We start from the raw sequence: 20,338 nt of genomic DNA, 5'->3' as shown, positions 1-20,338 counted from the left end.
ATTATATATTTCTATTCTGTTTTATACTGATAAGACCCAGCAAACAAGCATTTCGTCGCACTGTTTACCCTGTTTTATGCTGTGTAAACAACAAATAAACACATCTATAGTGTCATGTAATTCTTCAGTTGAAATTAAATATGAAAATCACCAAGACTGGAGTTGTGAGGTTTTCTCAGGATCAAACCCTTTCATTGACACCAGACAGCCAACCGTATTTTGAAGGCGAAACTTTTTAACCGGAAGTAGCACACACCCACGAGCCCGTTTCTGGAGAATCACGTGGTCCGGGGCTTATAAAAACCCCTCCCTCTCCCTTTCTCTGCTGAGAACTGCCGAAACTTTCTCGGGGCTAGACGACAGCGGATTAAACACCTGGCAGCAGCTGAACTCCCACTGGATACGTTTATACATACACTTACCTTGTTCAGCAACAACAACAACAACCCGAGGTAAAGCCATTTGTTTGTCTTGTAGGAAGTGCAGCCGAAGAAGAAATACAGTCCTGAACTTGATCAATTTGGGAAAAATAGCCTAGTGATGATTGGTCATAAAACACCAGGACTGAATCAGGGATCATTTGTTGAAATAGTTACTGAGGCTGAATGTCAGGTAGCAATTTCAAAGTGGACAAAATCAACCTCCGAACATCACAATAAAATTCCCATAATATCTCTATACAGTGTGTCTGTGGTCTACTTAATAAATTGTAGTTTATATTACTATTGTTTATTCTTTATTGTGGATCCCCATAGTCGACGCACAAGCGACAGACTAGCCTTCCTGGGGTCCATGTAAAATATATTATTGACCCTAAGAGCTTATTGGGTTATTTCATTTTTCTCCCTGATATTTTATTCTATTGTAATATTTCTTTGTTTTGTAGCCTAATTAGCGCGTCCTTGCCCTTAAACTGTAATACAGTACTTTCAAAACTTTTGAAGACTTCACTAGTTTGAATGGTTAAGTATACAGTTTAAGTGTGTGCGTGCGTGTGTGTGTCTGTCTAGTAGCCGCAGATGGCGCAGTGGCAGAAGCTGCTGCAGCTGGACTCTGCACAGCAGGACCGGGTGATCCAGGTTTATCATGACAAATTCCCCAGGGAGATTCGACACTTCCTCAGCTACTGGATCGAGAGCCAGAACTGGTGAGAGTTTTAGTTTTCTACCAGGTCCCTGTGAGAATAATGCATGTAGCTGATACAGGGGGTGCAGCTAAACTCAGGATGATGATGAGTCCCTCTGAGAGCAAAGAGTAGACCTCTCTTACTTAAAATGATTACAGTTACAGAAATGCACTTTGTTAGGACACGGTTCCTACACAGGTCTGGAATGTCTGTAAAAGTATGGAAAAATATTTTGGTCATTTCCAAGTCTTGATAACTTTGGAAATTGCGCAAAAAGTTTGGAAAAATATGGAAAAATTATGCTGTGCTGTCCTGATATACAGACGACTAAACATTTTCTGTGGGCTTAGACTCCCGTTATCTCACACATTCTGATATTTTTGGCTGTGAAAAATAATCTTCATCTTTAGAGAGACATGGCAGAGGTAGGAGGGGGGGACTATCAGTGTAAATCATCCTGAACACCAGAATCTTCAAATCAAATCAAGAAATTAAAGTCTGGAAAAAGTGTGCAATTGAAATTGACACTGTAGGAATCCTGTCCGGAGTCAGATGTAGGCAAGGGACATAAAAACGTCTTTCTTTCTTCATGGTCAAAGCTCAAAGCTATGAATCAGAGAAAAACCCCTTGAACTTGTGAATCACTGGGATGTAATATCAGCAGCTGCTCCATAGACGATGAATGGGGCGCTGACTTTGCAGAGATATACAGTAAGATGGTAAGTTGAGTCACCGCAACAAAGTTAGTTCCCCCTATTGTTAGTTCTCCATTTGATTTCTATAAAACAGACTCAGATTTTAAATCCCCATGACGTCACAAATTCAAGGGTCAGTTCTCCAGTTTGTAGCTTTTAGGAAAGAGTGGTGCCAAGTTCACAAGAATTAACTGAACTGCACACTGTACATACGAATTTAAGCTTTCCTGTTGCTCCGCGTTTCTTCAGGGAGTTGGCGGCTGTCGATGAAAAGGAAGCGCGGGAATGTTTCCACAAACTCCTGCGGCATCTGGACGAGCAGCAGATCCGCTCTGTGCAGGAGAACAACATTTTGCAGGGGCCGGACTTCGTAGGGATAAAGGCCTACTTACAGGTAGGAGACACCTCTAGAGTGCATGCTGTTGTGGGACCAGAATTGCAATGTCACTGCACTTGAGGTTTCTCTCTTTTCTTATTTGAGGCAGTAGGGAGGATAGGAATGCAGCAGGTCAAGTTGTGGTAAAGAGATGTTCCTGTTCATCATAACTATAAAAACTCCAACAAGTAATCAATATCTGGGTATGAGGCAATGAGGACTTTGATTTGACCCAATTCTGATAAATGTCTTGTTTTGTCTTTTATGTAATACTTTACATTTTGTCTGTTTGGTGGTTTGTGAAGAATCCGGATTGTGTTTTTTCCCTGTTGAGTGTTTTTTGTGTCGATTGATTGAAGCTTCTCTATTTAATCTCATGGCCTATAACCTACTTCTCAGCTCCTTATTGGTCCACCACTATGTGTTGCCACTTCCTTGAGTATTATTTTTATGGCTGAATTGTGTTGCGTTATCCTTCACTCCCCGATGGGAGTGTTGTTTCCTGTTTCCCGAGGTTAAAGGAGAATGCCAGTATAATTTTATTTTTCCCCTATTGCCATTAATGCTCATGAAAAGTCTAAACCCACCGATGTATTTGCCACAGTCAGAAGATACTGAAGCTCCCGTGGTTTTCAAAAATCCAACAGCTCAGAGACAAACTGCTGCCTTGACTAACATGATCCATCATGTTGGAACAGCAGGTGTATTTCAGTCTTTCCGAACGTGATTTTATCATGCAGCTAATTATATATGGGGTATAATGGGGATGATTTTCACTTTTTACATTACTAGTACATGCTTCTGGTGGCAGTGAAGAGGCAAAATGACACTTAAGGCAGAGTCATATTAAGAAAAAAAATCTATATGTGTAATAAAATAAAAATAAAATAAAATGTATGTGTTTCTTAAAATGATTTATTAGGTTCATCAGTGCAACAGGAAATACATTGGTGGGTTTAGACTTTTCATGGGAATTGATGGCGATGGGAAAGAAATAAAATACTTTAAGCAACAACTCAAACAGTTGAATCTTGATAGATCTTCAGATCTTTTGTGTCTTGTGTGTTGTCTTCTTGCTCAGAATCACTTTGAGGAGGATCCGCTGCACTTGGCCATGATCGTCTCTGAATGTCTAAGCGAGGAGAGGAAGATCCTGGCTTCAGCCGCCGGAGCGCAGGTGAGACGACCGCTGATCTGAGTCAGAAGGTTTACACAGTGAAAAGTCTGAAGCCTGTGCAGCAGTATTCAGTATTACTGTATAGAGAACAGAAATGTGTGTGGAAACATGGCATTATATCCAATCTACACAGATATTAAAAGCATGAAACAAAAAAAAAAAGACCTAGAAACCTGGCCATCTTTACTGTCTGGTCCTTCTAAATATTTTCCATCCAGACCTGAAAACTATAGCTCACCAAATATACTTCAATCATGCTGTGTTTACCAGTTGTACTTATTTTTTTCTTTTTTTTTTCTTTAATGTCTGCTTTTGTTATTTATCATATTGTTTTTTATTATTGTTTATAAGGCACTTATATTTTAATTCAGTTTATCAATAATTAATTCAGTTTGAACAAGTGTTATACAGATGATGATGATGATGTTTACAGTTATGATTTTAATAGTTTTTCTGCAATTATTCTTAAAGTTGTTGTTTTTTTATTCTTTGTTCAAGTCTGCCTATTCTCCAAAAAGCATATCAAAATAAGTCCAAGCAGCACTTTTATTTGTTGTCTTGCACTTCTGTGTTTAGCTTGACATGTAAGTTTTTTTTTTAGGCACACTTTGAGGCGTAGCTGTAACAATCTGCTCAATCAGCCATACCATCAGTAAATAAAAATAAGTGATGGTGAAAATATCTTTGTTTTTCTCAGGTTTGTGTACCCAACAACCCAGCCATGGAGAAAACGAGAGAGTTGGACAACAAAGTCAAAGAACTGAGAAAGCAAACTTGGGTAAACTCACATTATTCATTTATTTGATTTTTTTCTCAAGCTTTAAAACCTGATTACACAGTTGTTTAACAGCCTTCCTGAAAGGGCTAGAATTAACTTTTTTTTTCAAATTTCTGTTTAAGTATTGCACTCTCATCCTGTGGCTTTTCCTGTCACAACTACTCCTCCTTCCTGTGGTAAATAGGAAAAATCTCACACTGTAGCGTTTGTAAAGAGTTGTGAGACTTTGATTCTGATGCAGGAGATGGAGCGGGAAATCAAGTCACTGGAGGATCTACATGACAAGCTGGACTTCATACTGAAGACCTGGCAAAGCCGAGGTAGAGCAGGAAGAAAACATGCTGTGATGGGTTTGGTGTTTCAGTTCATGCTTCATTTTGACAGTCTGTGATTTGTCTTCATCACCAGTGGAGCAGCTGAACGGATCGGCCGACTCCCAGGCTCTGCAGAAAGAGGAGTTCTTCAAACAGGCCAACTTCATCACACAGACAAAACAGGTGTGTGTGTTTGCTTGTTCAAACTGATACACCTATATCAGGATACCAAAAGTAGTTGTATGATCGATTACATTTGATAAATATTGCTTAAAAGGAAAAATCCATCCTTGGATACTCTTATATATCATAAATTCCAGGAGTTAGTCTGTGAGTAATTTACTTTTTTTTTGGTGTATCCACTTTCCCTCAACCTGCCTCTTCTAGTTCTACCTCAGTTAGTGATTTCCTACATTTCCGAGAATGCCGTTGGACAACCCCTATAATCGGCGAGAACTTGTTGCATTTTCGTGTTGGTTATATGCAACAATATGCAATAATAATACTAATACTAATTATAGTTATGATAACAACAATAATGATGATAAGAAACTTTATTTATAGAGCACTTTTGAAAACCAGAGTTACAAAGTGCTTCACAACATGGAACAAGCGCAAGGAATAAAACATGTAGTGCCAAGAAACGTAATGTACTGTCAAAACAACACAGTGAAATACAAACAAATGACCAAAATATATAAGATATAAAATTCAATAAAGAATGAGGCAACTTGGCTAAAATCAGACCAGCAGCATTTGCCATAGGCATAGTAACAACAAGAGAGTGAGAGTTTAAGTTGAAAAATCATTGCCAATAACAGGTTTTTTGTACCGGTGTTACAGTGTTTTTGGGTGGATTTTTCCTGTAAGCAGCTTTTTTTTCTCTTTTCCCATAGAGTTGAATTCAAAAATTCATTGCGATTTAAAATAAAAAAAGTTCCACTTGTTGATGCTCTTCTTATTTAAATGCTTTGTGATCTCCAAACTGTTAGTCCGGTCATGGTTTCAGCAGCACTATCTCCTCCCTGATAGTTGTGGTGTCCTGTGTGTTTTGCCCTGCAGGTGGTGCTGCAGCAGATCATGAACAGTCTGAACCTGGCGGAGCAGATCGTGTCGGCTCTCACGGCGGTGGAGCTGCCTGAGTGGAAGAGCCGGCAGCAGAGCGCCTGCATAGGAAGTCCTGCCGACACCGGTCTGGACCAGCTGGAGATGTGGTGAGAGCTGCACACTGAACCACAGACAGTATTATATAAACCTTATTGGTTCAGATCCAGAAGGACCATGGTAGTCTTTCCTGTTTCTTGTTGGTACGGAAGCCCATTGAGGACATGCATTCATACATTTTATTTATGCTTTTTTCCCGAGATAAGTTAATTTGACTTTGTTTTCTAGAGATACTAGAGTTATTTATGTCATTATCTCATGATGGCACATTTTGTTTTCCTGAGATAACAATGTCATTTTCTCATTATCTTGAGATAACAGTGTAATGGGCATAGAGTAATTAAATTAGCTTGAAAAAAATTAAACTTTGTTTTCCTGAGACAATTAATTTATATTGTTCCTTGAGATTTCCAACTCATATGCATCACTCTTGACATGATGACATGCTGAGTCAGTGAAGATGCCCTGAACACTAATTGGTAGGTCTACCTCAACATTTGGGTTTTAAATGATATGCTTTCCTTTAGGATGTTGGTTTCAAGCAGAAGATTATCTCATTATCTCCAGAAAGCAATTTTAGTCATCCCGAGATGACCAAAAAAAGTGTTCTTGAGATAATGACATAAATAACATATCTCGCGAAAACAAAAAAAATTAACTTGTTATCTCAGGAAAAAAATATATGAATACATGTCCTCAACAGGCTTCTACAGGTACTGTAACTGTGAAAGATTGTGAAAATATTTTTGTGCCAGTTGTCACACTGAATTTGTGTCTGCATGCCTGTGTGTGTGTATACATGGTTGTGTGTGTATGTGCATCAGGTTCACCACTGTGGCAGAGGTGCTGCAGCAGGTGCGGCAGCAGCTGAAGAAGCTGCAGGAGCAGAACCAGAAGAACGGCTCCAACGGCGCCTCCAACCTCCCCACGCGGATCACAGAAGTTGAGAAATGCACATGTGAGCTGTTGGAAAAACTTCTGGCAAAGTGAGATGTGGCATTAAGCCTAAACCTCTTTCTATATTATATATATTACCAGTCAAAAGTTTGGACACACCACATTTTTCTTTATTTTTGCTATTTTCCACGTTTTAGAATAATAGTAAAGACATCAAAACTATGAAATAATACAAATGGAATTATGCAGAGACCAAAAAAGTGATAAACAAATCAAAACTATCTTATATTTTAGATTATTTACAGTATACTTTGCCTTGATGGAAAGGCAAAGGCTTTGGAAACAAATTCATACATAGGATCAACTTCACTATTTATATTTGTCTAAGAAACAAATTTCAAGCATTTAAGCAGAAGCCTTTAGAACAAAATGGCTTTAAGAGAATGAAAAACACAGTACATTCAATCAGGTGTGTCCAAACTTTTGACTGGTAGTGTATATTACATACACACAGACTCAGACTGACACACACACACACACACACATAGGCGATTCTAGGCTTTGCCACCAGGGGGTGCAAGGGAGACCAATTATTCATAACCTGGTCATAACTAGGCTACATGACATCAATGCCTGTATATTGAGCTTTGGAAATGTTATAGCAGGATATGACAACACATTCTCACAACAACTCTGCATCACCAAACAAAACCACAAAATCAGCGCCAACACAGCATATCATCACAACAGTCATATAGGCCTAAGCACATAATAATATCCCACAGCTGACAGGCCAAGCCAATATCAACCTTCGCATCGCAAATGCCAGCAACGCATTGCACGTGATGAGCAGCATATCACACTGATATTACAGTTCAAGAAAGCACCAACCTCAGCACATAACCTCGGTGTTGATGCAGTCATTTTCATTTGTGTCCGTCTTGTTTTTCTAGGAGAAAAACTGATCAATTGTTTTGTTTCCCCTTTTCGACATTCTTGAACTAGCCTAGCTAACGCAAGATAAACCAAACGGAAGGTGACCGTTGTTGTACGTAGCGTGGGTCACGTGTTGAAGAGTTGAGAGGTTATTGTGCAGGTTTACTTTATCCAGATACACGATTGAGAAATTTGCATTAAATAATGTTGAATACAATGAAATATAGATAAGTACGGAATAAAAAAATATTTTTTTTTTTAATTAGATTTTTTAAATTTCAATGTTTTCATCTGACCACTAGGGGGTGCAATTGCACCCCTTGCACCCCCGGTAAAATCGCCACTGCACACATACACACACACACACACACACACTTAATGTAATGGGTAATATTTGCTTGAAACAACATGTTCACCTGTTGTGTTGTGGCCTTGCATTGCAGCGCTCTGGTGGTTGAGAAACAGCCTTGTATATCAAGTCTGACCCAGAGACCTTTGATACTCAAGACTGGAGTCCGGTTCACAGTGAAAATTAGGTAAGGCTACACTTTACACACGGCTCCTACACAGGAGCCTCCTGAAAATGAATTTGGTGATGATGGTGGTGGGACTGTTGTTCACTCCAAATATGTAACATTTAACTGCACATTTATGTAGTTTGAGGCCCTCTGTCATTTCCCCTATTGAAATATTTGTTGTTGAGAAAAATACTTTCCCCGCAAAAGGTGATAACACACTCTGTGGCGGCCATATTGGAGGTTTGGCTGTCTCATCAGAATTATACATTGTTAATTTCTGTGCTGTTTTTAACCAAGTATACTGGCATTTATCATTTCACCACTTATAAATTTGATTTGATTTTGTGTTTTGATAATGTCAGCTTGTTAGCTAGCTAACCATTGTCAGTCTTGTAAACACATCTGATTTGTGTGCTAGCTAGTAGAGGCTAGCGTCATTAGTGGCTAGTAGTCACATGCTAACATCAGTTGCATCGCTAATTAGCCTGCAGGCTAGTTAGCAAGCAACCAAACCAAAAAACAGCTGTTAGATTAAGCTGACTCTTCTCAAACTACAACTCCTAGTCTTTGTAGGGACTAGGACCAGAGATGCTAATAGACTAGACAGAGTCACTGACCTTAATTTGTAAATAAATCTAGGCCTACCTGATCACTTTTACTGAACTGATCTATATCTGGAGGCCTACCACAACAATATTTTTCAGGTATTTCTCTTTTTCTAGCCTGGTTGTTATACTGTATTTAGCCATTATTTGTGCACAGCCGATAGGGGGCAGTAGGGCAGTTGGCCTGTTAAGGGTTTAGTTTTTTTCTAGTCCTTTTCTAAATATTCTCTCTGTATCTCTATTCTTTCCTCAGGTTCCTCGCAAATCTCCCAGAATTCAAGTGCCTGCTTAAAGTAAAGCCTGTATTTGACAAGTAAGGGAAAAGAGCAAACTGAGTCTGAGGCGTTTGAGTCGGCAGATCACATGACTACACTTGTGTTGTAATTGTTTTTTTCTAAATCTTTTTGTACCCTTCTTTTTCTAAATAAGGGATGTCGATGAAAGGGAGACAGTTAAAGGGTAGGTGAACGGCATTCACATTTTTCAAACTGAAATCTAAATGTATCAGTTGTTTAAATCTTGATCTCTGTACTTGTAGACTTGTACTATTTATCACTTTCATGCATGAACATTGATGTAAAAATAATAATCGTCCCAGGTTTCGTCAGTTTGTTTTCACTACTGGTAACGACAAGGTGCTGGATGTGGAGCAGGCCGGCGGAGGCTTGGTGGCAGAATTTGGACACCTGGTATGAAACTTGTGTGTGAATGTGTGATGGAGACAGAATATCCATTTTCCATCAATTCCCAAACAAATACAGTTATGAAATTCAATTCAGATCACAAATCACCAAAATGCTCTTAAAGTGATATTTCAACATTTTCAGCATACACACTTCCATAGAAGTTGAGAAGCACTCAACCTACAAAACATGAACATGAATGTAAAATAAAAATGCAAAGCAAAATATGAACACTGACTATGACGTATTTGTAATATGCATGGTATATGACCTACACTTTAAGCTCATAAGTTCAGGTTTATTTATATAGCGCTTTGAAAAACCAAACTAGTTTGTACCAAAGTGCCTCACAGAAATTGGTTATAAAAGACATGAATAAAAATGCAAAGAATAAAACAAGACAAGAATGAAATGCAAGGAGAATAAAAACACATGAGCAGAGCAACAAGAGCAGAAAAATAAAATAAGTAGACATAGTAAGAATATTGTACAGTATATAATGATATTGCATTTTTTTCTTTTTTTTTTACATTTCCTCTTTTTCTCCAGTCACTCAAGGACGGCAAATCAAGAGGCAAAGGATCAAGCGAGGTAAAGAATTACAGTTTGGACTGGAGTCGTTCGCAGCTGAACCACATTTGTCTGGTTTAGCATTTGTGCTCATAAAGTAGAAGCTCTGATCTCAATTTCTCCTTCTAAAAAAATACCTGCAACATATATAAAAAGTTCAGTCACTAACCCCAGATTGTGTTCAGATATTTTCCTTTGAAAGCACTTTACCTCCTTTTAAAGCTGCTGTGTAGTTTTGGGAGGTGAATATGAAAGTCTGAGATGTCTAAAAGTTTATGATTTAACTTTTAACTTTTAACAACATAAAGAGTAAAATTAGACTAAAGGAATGGTGTTTGAAAATAGAAAGAATCTATTTTACTGTGGTTCTCCTACCTTCCTGTCACTTTTACAATGCAAAGAAGCATATTCCTGACTTAGTGTTTGGTTTCTTTGCGTGAAAATTTTACACTTGGATATGTGATACGATTTTTTGCAATCAGTGCTAAGCACTTGGCAAATGATTATTATACAAGTCATCTTTCTTCCCAAATCTCTCTCTTGGTTCTCCATCAGAGTCAGCTGGGAGTCACTGAGGAACTGCACATCATTACATTTGTGACCAAGCTTCAGCAGGCCGGCCTGCAGGTTGATATTGAGGTGAGAGGGAAAAAACAGTCTGAGTCCTGGCTATGCTGTATTTGAAAAAGATGTGGGGTTACATGTATTGGAGTTGAGGCACAAATATTGGTTAATGTATGTAGTAGCCTGTTGCTGTTGGAGGCAGCTGCTATACTGCCATTGATATTTTTTGATATTGGTCTGGTTTCATCCCTCCAAGTTTAATCAAAATCTGACCTGTGGTGTTTGAGATGTTGCTTGAGATTTCATGTTCGACAGACAGATTTCATCACATGAGGGACAGTTATGTGTCAGAGTGTCAGAATGAATATCCACAGAATAAATATCCACATTACACCTATAACTAAGAAACCTTGTAAAATAGCAAAGGGTATGATCATAACATGTCTAAATCTCCCCAGTTCTCTGCTGTCTCTCCCTTGGTTCTGAACAGCACATCAAGTCAAGGTGCCGATTGAGTGTAAATCAGGAGACGATTGTTTGCTCCCCGCCTTTTCACCATGTAGCGTGACAAAAACAAAACAGAAAATGTGTCTCTGAAAATTGAAAAGTCAGTTTTTTAACAGTGTTCTCGTCTCTCGGTGCAGGCCAGCTCTCTGCCCCTGGTGGTCATCAGTGGTACGAGTCAGATCTCCAGCGCCTGGGCCTCCGTCATGTGGTGCAACATGCTGAGCAGCGAGCCGAGGGTAAAGCCGCCTCAGCTCAACAGACACTAATAAATAATACCAGGCTTAGTGCAGTTGCATTTAATTAACATGACAATAAGCAATAAAAATCAAACACTGAATGAGTAAAAACCTAGGAAGGCTCTTGAAGGGGGATAAATGGTAATGATAGATGCCTTGTAAAATCATTACAGAATTCCAGATGCACAAAGTTTGATTATATTTGATTATATTTTTTCCTCCTTGTTGAGTTTTGTTGTCATTTAGTTTCTGTCATCCAAACCCAGTTGTGATGTGAGATGTGTTGATGAGCCCATCACTTTATTTTTAATCTCTCATGCAACAGTTAGTGTTATTTTCTCTCTTCCCGCTGTGTTTTATCACTTAATATTTACAAAAATGTAAGTCCAGACAGGCAGGCTTACATCTCTTTTTAACAACAGTGTGTCAGAGTCATTTATTACTGTAGACGGTTTGTCTTCATCCAGACAAACTGTATCCAAACCTCTGATTTTTCTGCAGAACCTGTCACTGTTCCTCAGTCCGCCTCCGGTCACCTGGCAGCAGCTGGCAGAAGTGCTGAGCTGGCAGTTTTTCTCCATCAGCCAGCGAGGGCTCGACGAAAACCAGCTGTCCATGCTGAGAGACAAACTTGTGGGTGAGTCTGGGCAGCCGACTGACATTTTACCTGCCTGAAATGACCCGCCAGCTCACCTTTTCACGCGACAAAAGAGTGAGAATGGCGTGTCCTATTGATGGTGGAGGAACGTAATCTTCACATAATTTACTGTATGTCCACAACATGTAATCTGTGTTTCAGAGTTTGTGCTCATTTCACAAAATTTGATGAGACTGCGTTTTGTTTTCTTGACAGATAATCCAGACGGTCTCATCCACTGGAGCAAATTCTGCAAGGTGGGTGTTCAACACGATGCTTGTTATGGATGTTGTTATTGTTATATCTGGATTTGGATAACCTTTGAATTTATGTGTGTGTGTGTGTGTGCTCATTTGAACTATAACCTCCCTTTTTACTTGGTATTCCTGTGTGCAGAATGACGGTGCTTGGATTTGGATTGACGGAATCCTGGATTTGATCAAAAAACACTTGCTGAATCTTTGGAGAGACGGGTAAGATGCATTTTAAAGTATCAAAGCAACCATGCTCACTGTTAAAGGTGCTGTGTAGCATTTTAACATCAACAATTAATTACCACACTAACCATGAGACTAGGGCCGGGTGATCTGGTTGAAATCAATATCATGATAATCATAAGGAATTTTTTCAATATTGATATATATCAGTTAGGCTCACATATGCAAAATTACATGTTAAATAATCAAACTGATGTCCATCCCCTTGAACTGAATGGTAATATTAGGTGTGAAATCAAACAAAACTGAAATTTTCAAATAACATTCCTTAAAATGTTTCATACCTCATTTTGTTTTGAGTTTTTAAATAAAATTAGCTTGTTATCATCAGTTTAGACAGCAGAATTGTGTCAGGATATCCCAAAATCATCATATCATGACGATACGCTTCCACTGAAAGACGATAATATTGAATTATCGCCCGGCCCTACATGAGACAGTAAAACATACGAGACCAGTGAGGCGATTGTTTTGTCTTGTCTTTATGTGGATGGGGATTAACTCAAGAATGAAGCCAACCAGCAGGGCCTCTAGTTGTTGTCACTGTCCCTCCCCATAAACCAGACTGTCCCTGTCTTCCCTGTGTGGGTTTCAGGTCCATCATGGGTTTCGTCAGCAGGGGGACGACGTGCCGCTTGCTGAAGGAGAAGCAGACTGGAACCTTTCTGCTGCGCTTCAGCGAGAGCAGCAAAGACGGAGCCATCACCTTCAGCTGGGTCGAACACTCCAACGGCGGTGTGTGTGTGTGTGTTTTGACAAAGTTCGAGGGTTTTTGAGATACCAATAGTTTTAGACTGACCTCGCCGATTGTGCTAGCCTGGTTCCAGACTCCTGAATTGCATCTCGTCCACTTTTCAGATTTTGTCGAGCGATTCAGAGAGTCTGTTGTTGCTCTCGCTCGGAGAAACAATCGAGCCAATCAGTGACTTCGTGGGCGGGACTTAAGTTTGAACCCGTTTGTGTTTTCGGCAGAATAATATTTGTTGAAATCACCCCCTTAACCAACATATTGTCTTTGTAAAGATGCTATTTTTGTCAAAAACAACCAACTTTCTTGGTAAAGTTAGTTAATACACCCAGCATCAGTGTCATTGAAAATAACATCAGACCGTCCGGATACGTCAGTCTCTAGTGATTGTGTATTTCTGTGCCAATATACTCTGTCTTTAAATTTGTTCCATTTTCATGTCACAAGATTATAAGCATTCAGTGTTTTCTCCAGAAGTTTGCTCTTGCCAAGGTGGAAAAACACTTTGCCCTTTAAATTAAGTATTCATTTACCAAACAACATAATTGAACAATTACATAAATAAATTAAACATAAAAGAGTGTTTTTATGTAACTGTGGTCGGGGAGGAACCTCCGTCATATCAGCAGTGGACAACATGATTGGTTGATTTAATAAAAGGCCAATATCAATCTAACTCAAGTTCATGTCACATTTTGAAAAGATACCAATGCATGCCAAGCTCGTACAGCACATTTGCCCCTTTGTGCTCATGTGTGTGTTGGTGGTGTGTGTTTGCAGTTTCCCATGTTCACGCTGTGGAGCCGTACGCCAAGAAGGACCTGACAGCCACGTCGCTGCCAGACACTCTGAACAACTACAGTCTGACAACCCCGGGGAACCCGCCGTGGAACCCGCTGCTCTATCTGTACCCAGACACGCCCAAAGACTCTGCCTTCCAGCCCTACTACAGTGAGCAGCCTGGTACTGTCTCGTTTGACTCTTTGTCTGAATGGGAATCAGAATCACTGCATTTGCAAAGCGAGCAGGAATTTGTCTGAAACCCTCTGAGGGCGGCTTTAGTATTACCAGTTTGATGTTTAGTAACTCAGTAGCAGGATAGCGAACATGTTGGTTATTTTCTTCAACTACCGCAGTAGAAATTTTGAATATAAGCACACAAATAGAATATAAAATAAACAATAAATGGAGGAGATTTTTTTTCGTGCATGTAAGCGGTTTGGAATGGAAGCCCTGAGAGGCAAGGGGGGGGAAAAAAAATGTTTGCGGTCAATATCAGGCAAAACCTAAGTTTATGTCGTAGGTGCGAGATAAACTGACCGCATTTTCTTTCTTTACACGTTGCCTTTCAGGGGCGTCGCATTTACGACTTCTGACTTATTTTGGAGCAGGATTTCCACAGCAGGATTTCCACAGCCTAAACTAAATTGATGAAAGTCATGGCTTTATTTGGCAGAACAGTACTTAATGCTGCTATGCCTTTCTTGAGATATTAGGCTAATTATTGTGAGAATAACAATGGTGTATCTCATGTACAAGATACTAACTCAACATTTCCCCGCCTTGCCTCTCAGGGCTTCCGTAGTTTGGAGCCAAGAAAAGTAGAAAACTAGACAAAATAAAGGGAAACGGTGCAGAAACTGCAGAAAGAAAGACATGGAGCCACTTGAAGAGAGTTTTGCCAGTTTTGCTGAACTGTGGATGAAGTTGTGTGGCGGGTTCCTGGATTTCCATGACCCCCCAGTAAATTATTTTACAAATTACCAATCTCACCTGGTATTAATACCATGCAGAGACATATTGACTTATATAATCAGTACATACTGACATGCAAATGTGAGCTGCATCTTTCTGTGTGAGTTGCAGCAGTTGGAGAGTAAAGCAATCCCAATGTTTTAATGTGATTTATAACCTAATACTTGTAACACATATTTTAATCAGTCAGCATAGTTTATGAATCAAACTAGTGTAATCGAAGATACTACTCCTTATTAAAATATGTGCCCTCTAATGACTTTTCACCTTTGTCAATACAGACGTGCCAACACCTACTTTGGCCAGTGGTTACGTGCACAGAAAAAGCGTCAGTGTGTCACCGTAAGTACGACGTCGCTAATTTAATAATAATAATATGATAAACATCACAAATCTTTAAGCAACCATGGCTTTCACCATAGATAAGAATGGTGAAAGTATGAAACCCGACGTTTGCGTTTGCCTTAAAGAGTCTTGTTTCCCTCTGCAGTAACCCCACACCGCCTTCGTCTCCACCGATGACCTGTATGGAAATGGACATGGACATCTGCGTGAGTTAAAGTACATGCTGTAATTTGATTATCCAATTTGTATAAAGTCGATAATGTTTCCCACTCTTGTTCATCTAAACAACTTATCTTCTTGTTTCCCTATAGACTGGGGATCCTGATAAAGAGTTTAAAGCGCTCTGGTCTGATGTTTTACTGGATGAGGAGGGGAGAGTGTTTTATTAACTGGGCTCCATTTTCTCTCAAGCAACACTCGAGGCTTCCTCCAGCGACTCCATCAACCCAGTGAAATCCTTAAAGCTGTATGTCAAACGTACTGTATATCTATCTTCAACTAGTCACAATTGCAGTCAAAATTGCATTTCCGATATGGCAGGAATCAGTTCATACTTCTTCTTTGTCTTGTACGCCGAAGCTTGGGAAGGTTTGTTTGAAATTAATCAATTTCTTAGTGAGGTTCGTGGAAGAGGGACATGTAAACAATGCTGATTCATTTGAATCAAGCATGCTGCATCTCAGGTATAATCAATGGAATAAGTCATCTTCAAATTTTTTTTCTGTCCGTAATTTGCTCAGTTTCACTGCGCTGAAGTTTGATTATTTTAACAGGAGTTCAGTCCAAACTGCACAGATTGGGCAGTCTGAGCACAAGGAAACAAAGTTGCTCTGTAAAGGAAACAAGAACGCTGACATACACGTAATATACTTTTGTTTATTAAAATATACATCATATATTTGTGTTCCAGTGCCAAGAGAAATCACATTTGTACTATACACCTTTTTGATAATGAACTTTAACAGGGAAAAGGGAAAACGTGTCCAGCAGCACATTCAGAAGTCTCAAGTACTGACTCAAATCTGTCATAACCGGGTCAGAACTCCAGCATGGCATGAGTTATTAATAATGCAAAATACCTTTCTTTTTCTCAGAATCCTAAACAGTTTGATCAGGAAATGTAAGAGGAATAGTTTAGTCTCACTAGTTTAAAGTTGAACAGCATATTACACCAGTAGATTGAAATCCTTTAAGTCCCAGTCTGTATTTTCAGTATTGCGCCCTCTGTTGAAACTGCTGCTCCACTACAGTAATCAAATTGATTGTATTCGTCTTCTCTTCACTGAAAGCATTTTTTGCACTGTTAAATTGACGGAGCGAGCTTTTGACTAAAAGTCTTCTGATATGACATCTAAACATTAGTTTTATTGTACAGAAAACTGAGATACTAGCTCCAAGATTTAAAAAAAAAAAAAAAAAAAAAAAGTAAAGTAAACCCTCAGGACTTTTTTTTAACTTTTTCTTAATCCATGAGAGCACCTGGTGTTTCTTTAGACTGTCCATTAGTTTTATTGTATTCAATGTATTGAATATTGTTGGTAATGTAATCAGAACAGAGCAATATTTCGAGTGATAGGGGGTTATGAAAGTTGCAGCGCTTATTTTCCATGTAAAAGTCAAACTCTTTAAGAATCAATGTACTTGAAATTTAAGTCGTCGAACAAATATTGTATTAGTTCATATATTTGTACTTTTTTTTTACCAATTCTTGTCAACATTCCAGGAAATACACTGCTACAGCAAATGTATAACTATGGAAACCTACGACATGTAACTTTAAATAAACTGTAGTTTGAAGTGACTAAACTAATTCCACAATGTTTAGATTATAATAATGGTAATAGCAGACACTGAAAACATCTCAGTCTTCCATATGTGAAACATTCATCACACAACATTGTCAGAAGAACAGTAGTATTCATTACAATCTGGTAACTTAGTTTAACTTTTGGGGGACAGATAGCGAGTATTACACACGTTTATACCGGGGGGTTTTTTCATACTAAATTTCATTGGGAAAATCTCATGACACAAAATGTTTACATTCATAGACAGTGATTTGGATCAGCACTGGGTAAAAGACTATTTGCAAATAATTATTTTTCTGACCTTTCCTGGTTCTCCTTGAATTGTTCTATGCAGGAAGCTCCGCCCATCTGAAAGTCCAAGCAGGGTAAACAAAAAAAATAATAATTTGCAAATCCTGTTTTAGCCAGATCTGATTTGGATCTTGACCAAAGGCACAAGAGCTTAATGACAAAAAAAGACTTAACATTATTAGTTCATATGGACAACAAAACCTTTAAAATCAATAAGGAATGGCCAATCCAGGTTTGCTGATTTTCTGGGGGTCCTGACAGTAAAGGATTAGTCAAAATAGACGACCTGCCTGCCTTAATATCTGAATATTTGAAGATTATGTTACTTGTTCAGATCACCATATTCTGTCAAGGTTGAAAACACATACAAACAAAAAACAATATAAAAATGTAACTAAAGCATAAAGATAAGGAAAGCATCTTGTGCCCATCCTAAATGCAACACATTCAATTTTACAAACTTATGTCTTTAAATGAATTATTACTCTTTGAAGATTTCCCCTATGAAATGAAATAACTGCATACCACTCCCTTTGCAATAAGAAGCCCAAGTATATCAAAGCACATTACATTAAGATTACAATCTCAGCTGGTCTTCAAAGGAGAACAAGCAAATCATCAGCATGTAACCTGCCAAAGACCTGCATCAGTCAGGAGGACAACAGTGAAACAGATGTGGGATCTAGAGGAGACAGGCACATCACCAGTTATGCTAATGAGCTCAGTACATATGCTAATTAAAGACCTAATTAGCAATTATTTCTATGTCAACGTACAACAACAACATGGTATTAATATGAACTCTGTATCTTAAAGCATTAAGGAGCAGCATTAAGTAGTTTCAAATGTTAAGGAGAAGCATTAAGTAGTTAAATGAAAATCTTTTTTTTCCCTCATTCATATGCAAATGTATGCTCCAAAATCCAATTACATCATCTCTACAGGGGGAAGTTGTGCTGTAGGTGTTAAGTTTCTATTATGTATTGTTCTTGAATTATTGTGCTCACAAGAATATGTCCATAAATACACACACACACTCACACACCCTACTGTCCCACATACTGTATCGTGGTAGCAGGACATAAAACCAGTGAAAACCTGTGACGCAGCCTGCAGCATGTGACCAGCTATTATAAAATTCAAGACTCTCCCATCAGCTGAAGGGAGTTTCCCGCTGCTGCACAGTCTTCCTTACAGTCTTCCTTACAGCCATTTGGTTTTGGTTAAATGTGAAAGAGGGCAGCAACACACCGGGAAACTGATACCATCATTTATCACATCTCACAGAACTACAATAGTGAGAGTATTACTGACGTATTACCAAATATAGAATATTACCAAAACTAGACCTGATCTAGACTAACACACTGTGATACAATCTATATCTCTATCCTGGATTTACCTCCAGATTACAGAAATAATTTACATGTTGCATAATATCATTTCAGATATTGCATCATCAACTTTAAATAGTACTGGTGAGTCTCTCTCTCTCACTCACACACACATACATACAGCACACAACACATTACAGCAGAGGAGAGGAAGAGATTTGAAGTAGAGAGGTGAAGCAATATACAGCCTGAAGGCAAAGCACACTTAAAACGACTGCTGCTACCAGATGGGACACAGAAAAGGAACAAAATAATACACAAATTCAGCACACTTTTCAAAGGTACGAGCACTATTGTACAAAGTTATTCCAAAAAAGCATCACGGTCCACCACAGCGTAAAAGTCTACAAGTCTTATTGAGGCGTTTCAGCAGCAGCAGCAGCGGCAGCGGCGGCAGCTCCCCGGTGGCCAGGAGACCTACAGCAGGCCGTCCAGGTTCTTCTCTGCACTCTCCTTGTTGTCGGTGGCGGCGGCGGGCTGCGGGCTGTACTTGTCGTGGTAGTCCTGCAGGATGGTGACAACGTCATGGTGGCCGAAGTGCAAGGCTTCGTCCATCGGCGTGTTCCCCCACCTGCACAGAGCACATAGGAGCGTTTCTCAATCGCAGAATTTCATGGGCAGCATGGCATTGGCATCTCCCCCTTAGACATGAACGGGAATTGCGCTCTGTTGAGACTGTCATGAATGCAGGAGGCTGGATGTGGCGATGGCGCAGTTGAAGGAAATATATGGACACTATCACATGGACACTATTTAAACATTCATCTCTTAAGGACTATGAGTGGACATCTACCAGTGGTACTGTTGACATCTGACAAATTCACATGTCATGTTAATACTGTTATTTTAATTTACTTTCTTTTATTATTTCTTTTATTATTATTTACTTGTTTTTACTTATCTCTTATCATTAGTCAATTATTACTTATTCTATTCTTTTTTTTGTTTTTTTTTGTTTTTTCTCTTCTGTCTGGTATTGTTCAAGGATTGTACTGTTATTGGGTTTTCTATGATATAGTTTTGTATTACTGAAAATTTAAAATTCAATAAACTGTAAGTCATGAGAAATGAATGGGAATTGTATTAAAATGGTGCCAGACTTCATCCATGGGTGTGTTCCCCCATCTGCATAGAGCACATATGAGTATATCTCATTCAGTTTCACTGGCAGTGAAAAAGTACAAAAACTGCAAATTAGAAATGAATGGAAGTTTTACATTTAAAAAAAACAACAACAAAAAAACCCCAAATCATTCACTAAACTGAAAAATATCACATCCCTACTCTATCCTACCAGCATAGAAAAATAACTGTCTCAGTTCCCATTTAAAGTTGCAATATGCAACAATGGGGTGTTTACCATTTACTGTGGGGAGGTCATAGCAACAGCAACAGCAGAAGGCAGTAAGAAACTAAAGAACAGCAAAGCTTAACGTGTGGCAGACCCGACGAGACCCGTTCAAAAACACAGGGAACATCGGCATCGCTTTTTATTGCAGATTGGCTGTTCTTGGCTTTACGGTTGCCGGTTACCTCAGCCTAGATGCTGTTTCAAAGTACACAAGATGATTGACAAGCGTTGAGGTGGGAACTTGACCAACTGAATAGGGAGGAGGGCGGGACTAACAGTACACTTCACTGCTTCAGGGGGAAAAGTTGCATATTGCAGCTTTAAACATAGCTATTGACCTCAAGAGAAAGGGACGAGAGGGAGGGA

The 20,338-nt window shown here is 39.0% G+C and overlaps 2 protein-coding genes across 3 annotated transcripts in view; one reads left to right on the top strand and one right to left on the bottom strand.

The window, feature by feature from the left end:
- Positions 1 to 332: 332 nt before the first annotated feature.
- LOC139651483 (signal transducer and activator of transcription 1-alpha/beta-like) lies at positions 333 to 16,563 on the top strand. The gene is made up of 24 exons (XM_071528407.1): positions 333 to 452; positions 1,011 to 1,147; positions 2,071 to 2,215; positions 3,279 to 3,374; positions 4,072 to 4,152; positions 4,394 to 4,472; positions 4,561 to 4,649; positions 5,529 to 5,680; positions 6,455 to 6,616; positions 7,907 to 7,999; positions 8,840 to 8,899; positions 9,016 to 9,045; positions 9,185 to 9,275; positions 9,819 to 9,860; positions 10,395 to 10,478; positions 11,048 to 11,146; positions 11,648 to 11,783; positions 12,000 to 12,040; positions 12,180 to 12,256; positions 12,876 to 13,015; positions 13,809 to 13,991; positions 15,065 to 15,125; positions 15,274 to 15,334; positions 15,440 to 16,563. The coding sequence occupies exons 2-24, from the start codon at positions 1,020 to 1,022 to the stop codon at positions 15,515 to 15,517; spliced, it is 2,208 nt and encodes a 735-aa protein (XP_071384508.1). The 5' UTR covers positions 333 to 452; positions 1,011 to 1,019; the 3' UTR covers positions 15,518 to 16,563.
- Positions 16,564 to 17,065: 502 nt separating this feature from the next.
- Positions 17,066 to 20,338, bottom strand: part of glsb (glutaminase b) — a 44,815-nt gene continuing 41,542 nt past the window's right edge. For both annotated transcript variants that reach the window (XM_071528408.1, XM_071528410.1), the window contains exon 18: positions 17,066 to 19,192. In XM_071528408.1, the coding sequence (XP_071384509.1) occupies positions 19,039 to 19,192 (154 nt within the window). In that variant the 3' untranslated portion in view covers positions 17,066 to 19,038. The remainder of the gene's footprint in view (positions 19,193 to 20,338) is intronic.

This window comes from Centroberyx affinis, unplaced genomic scaffold (assembly GCF_046629955.1).
Source record: "Centroberyx affinis isolate AG114_WGS23_722 - 3 ecotype Tasmania unplaced genomic scaffold, CSIRO-AGI_Caff_v1 ptg001669l_1, whole genome shotgun sequence".
Taxonomy (NCBI): domain Eukaryota; kingdom Metazoa; phylum Chordata; class Actinopteri; order Beryciformes; family Berycidae; genus Centroberyx; species Centroberyx affinis.
This window is presented reverse-complemented; position numbering and strand designations above follow the sequence as displayed.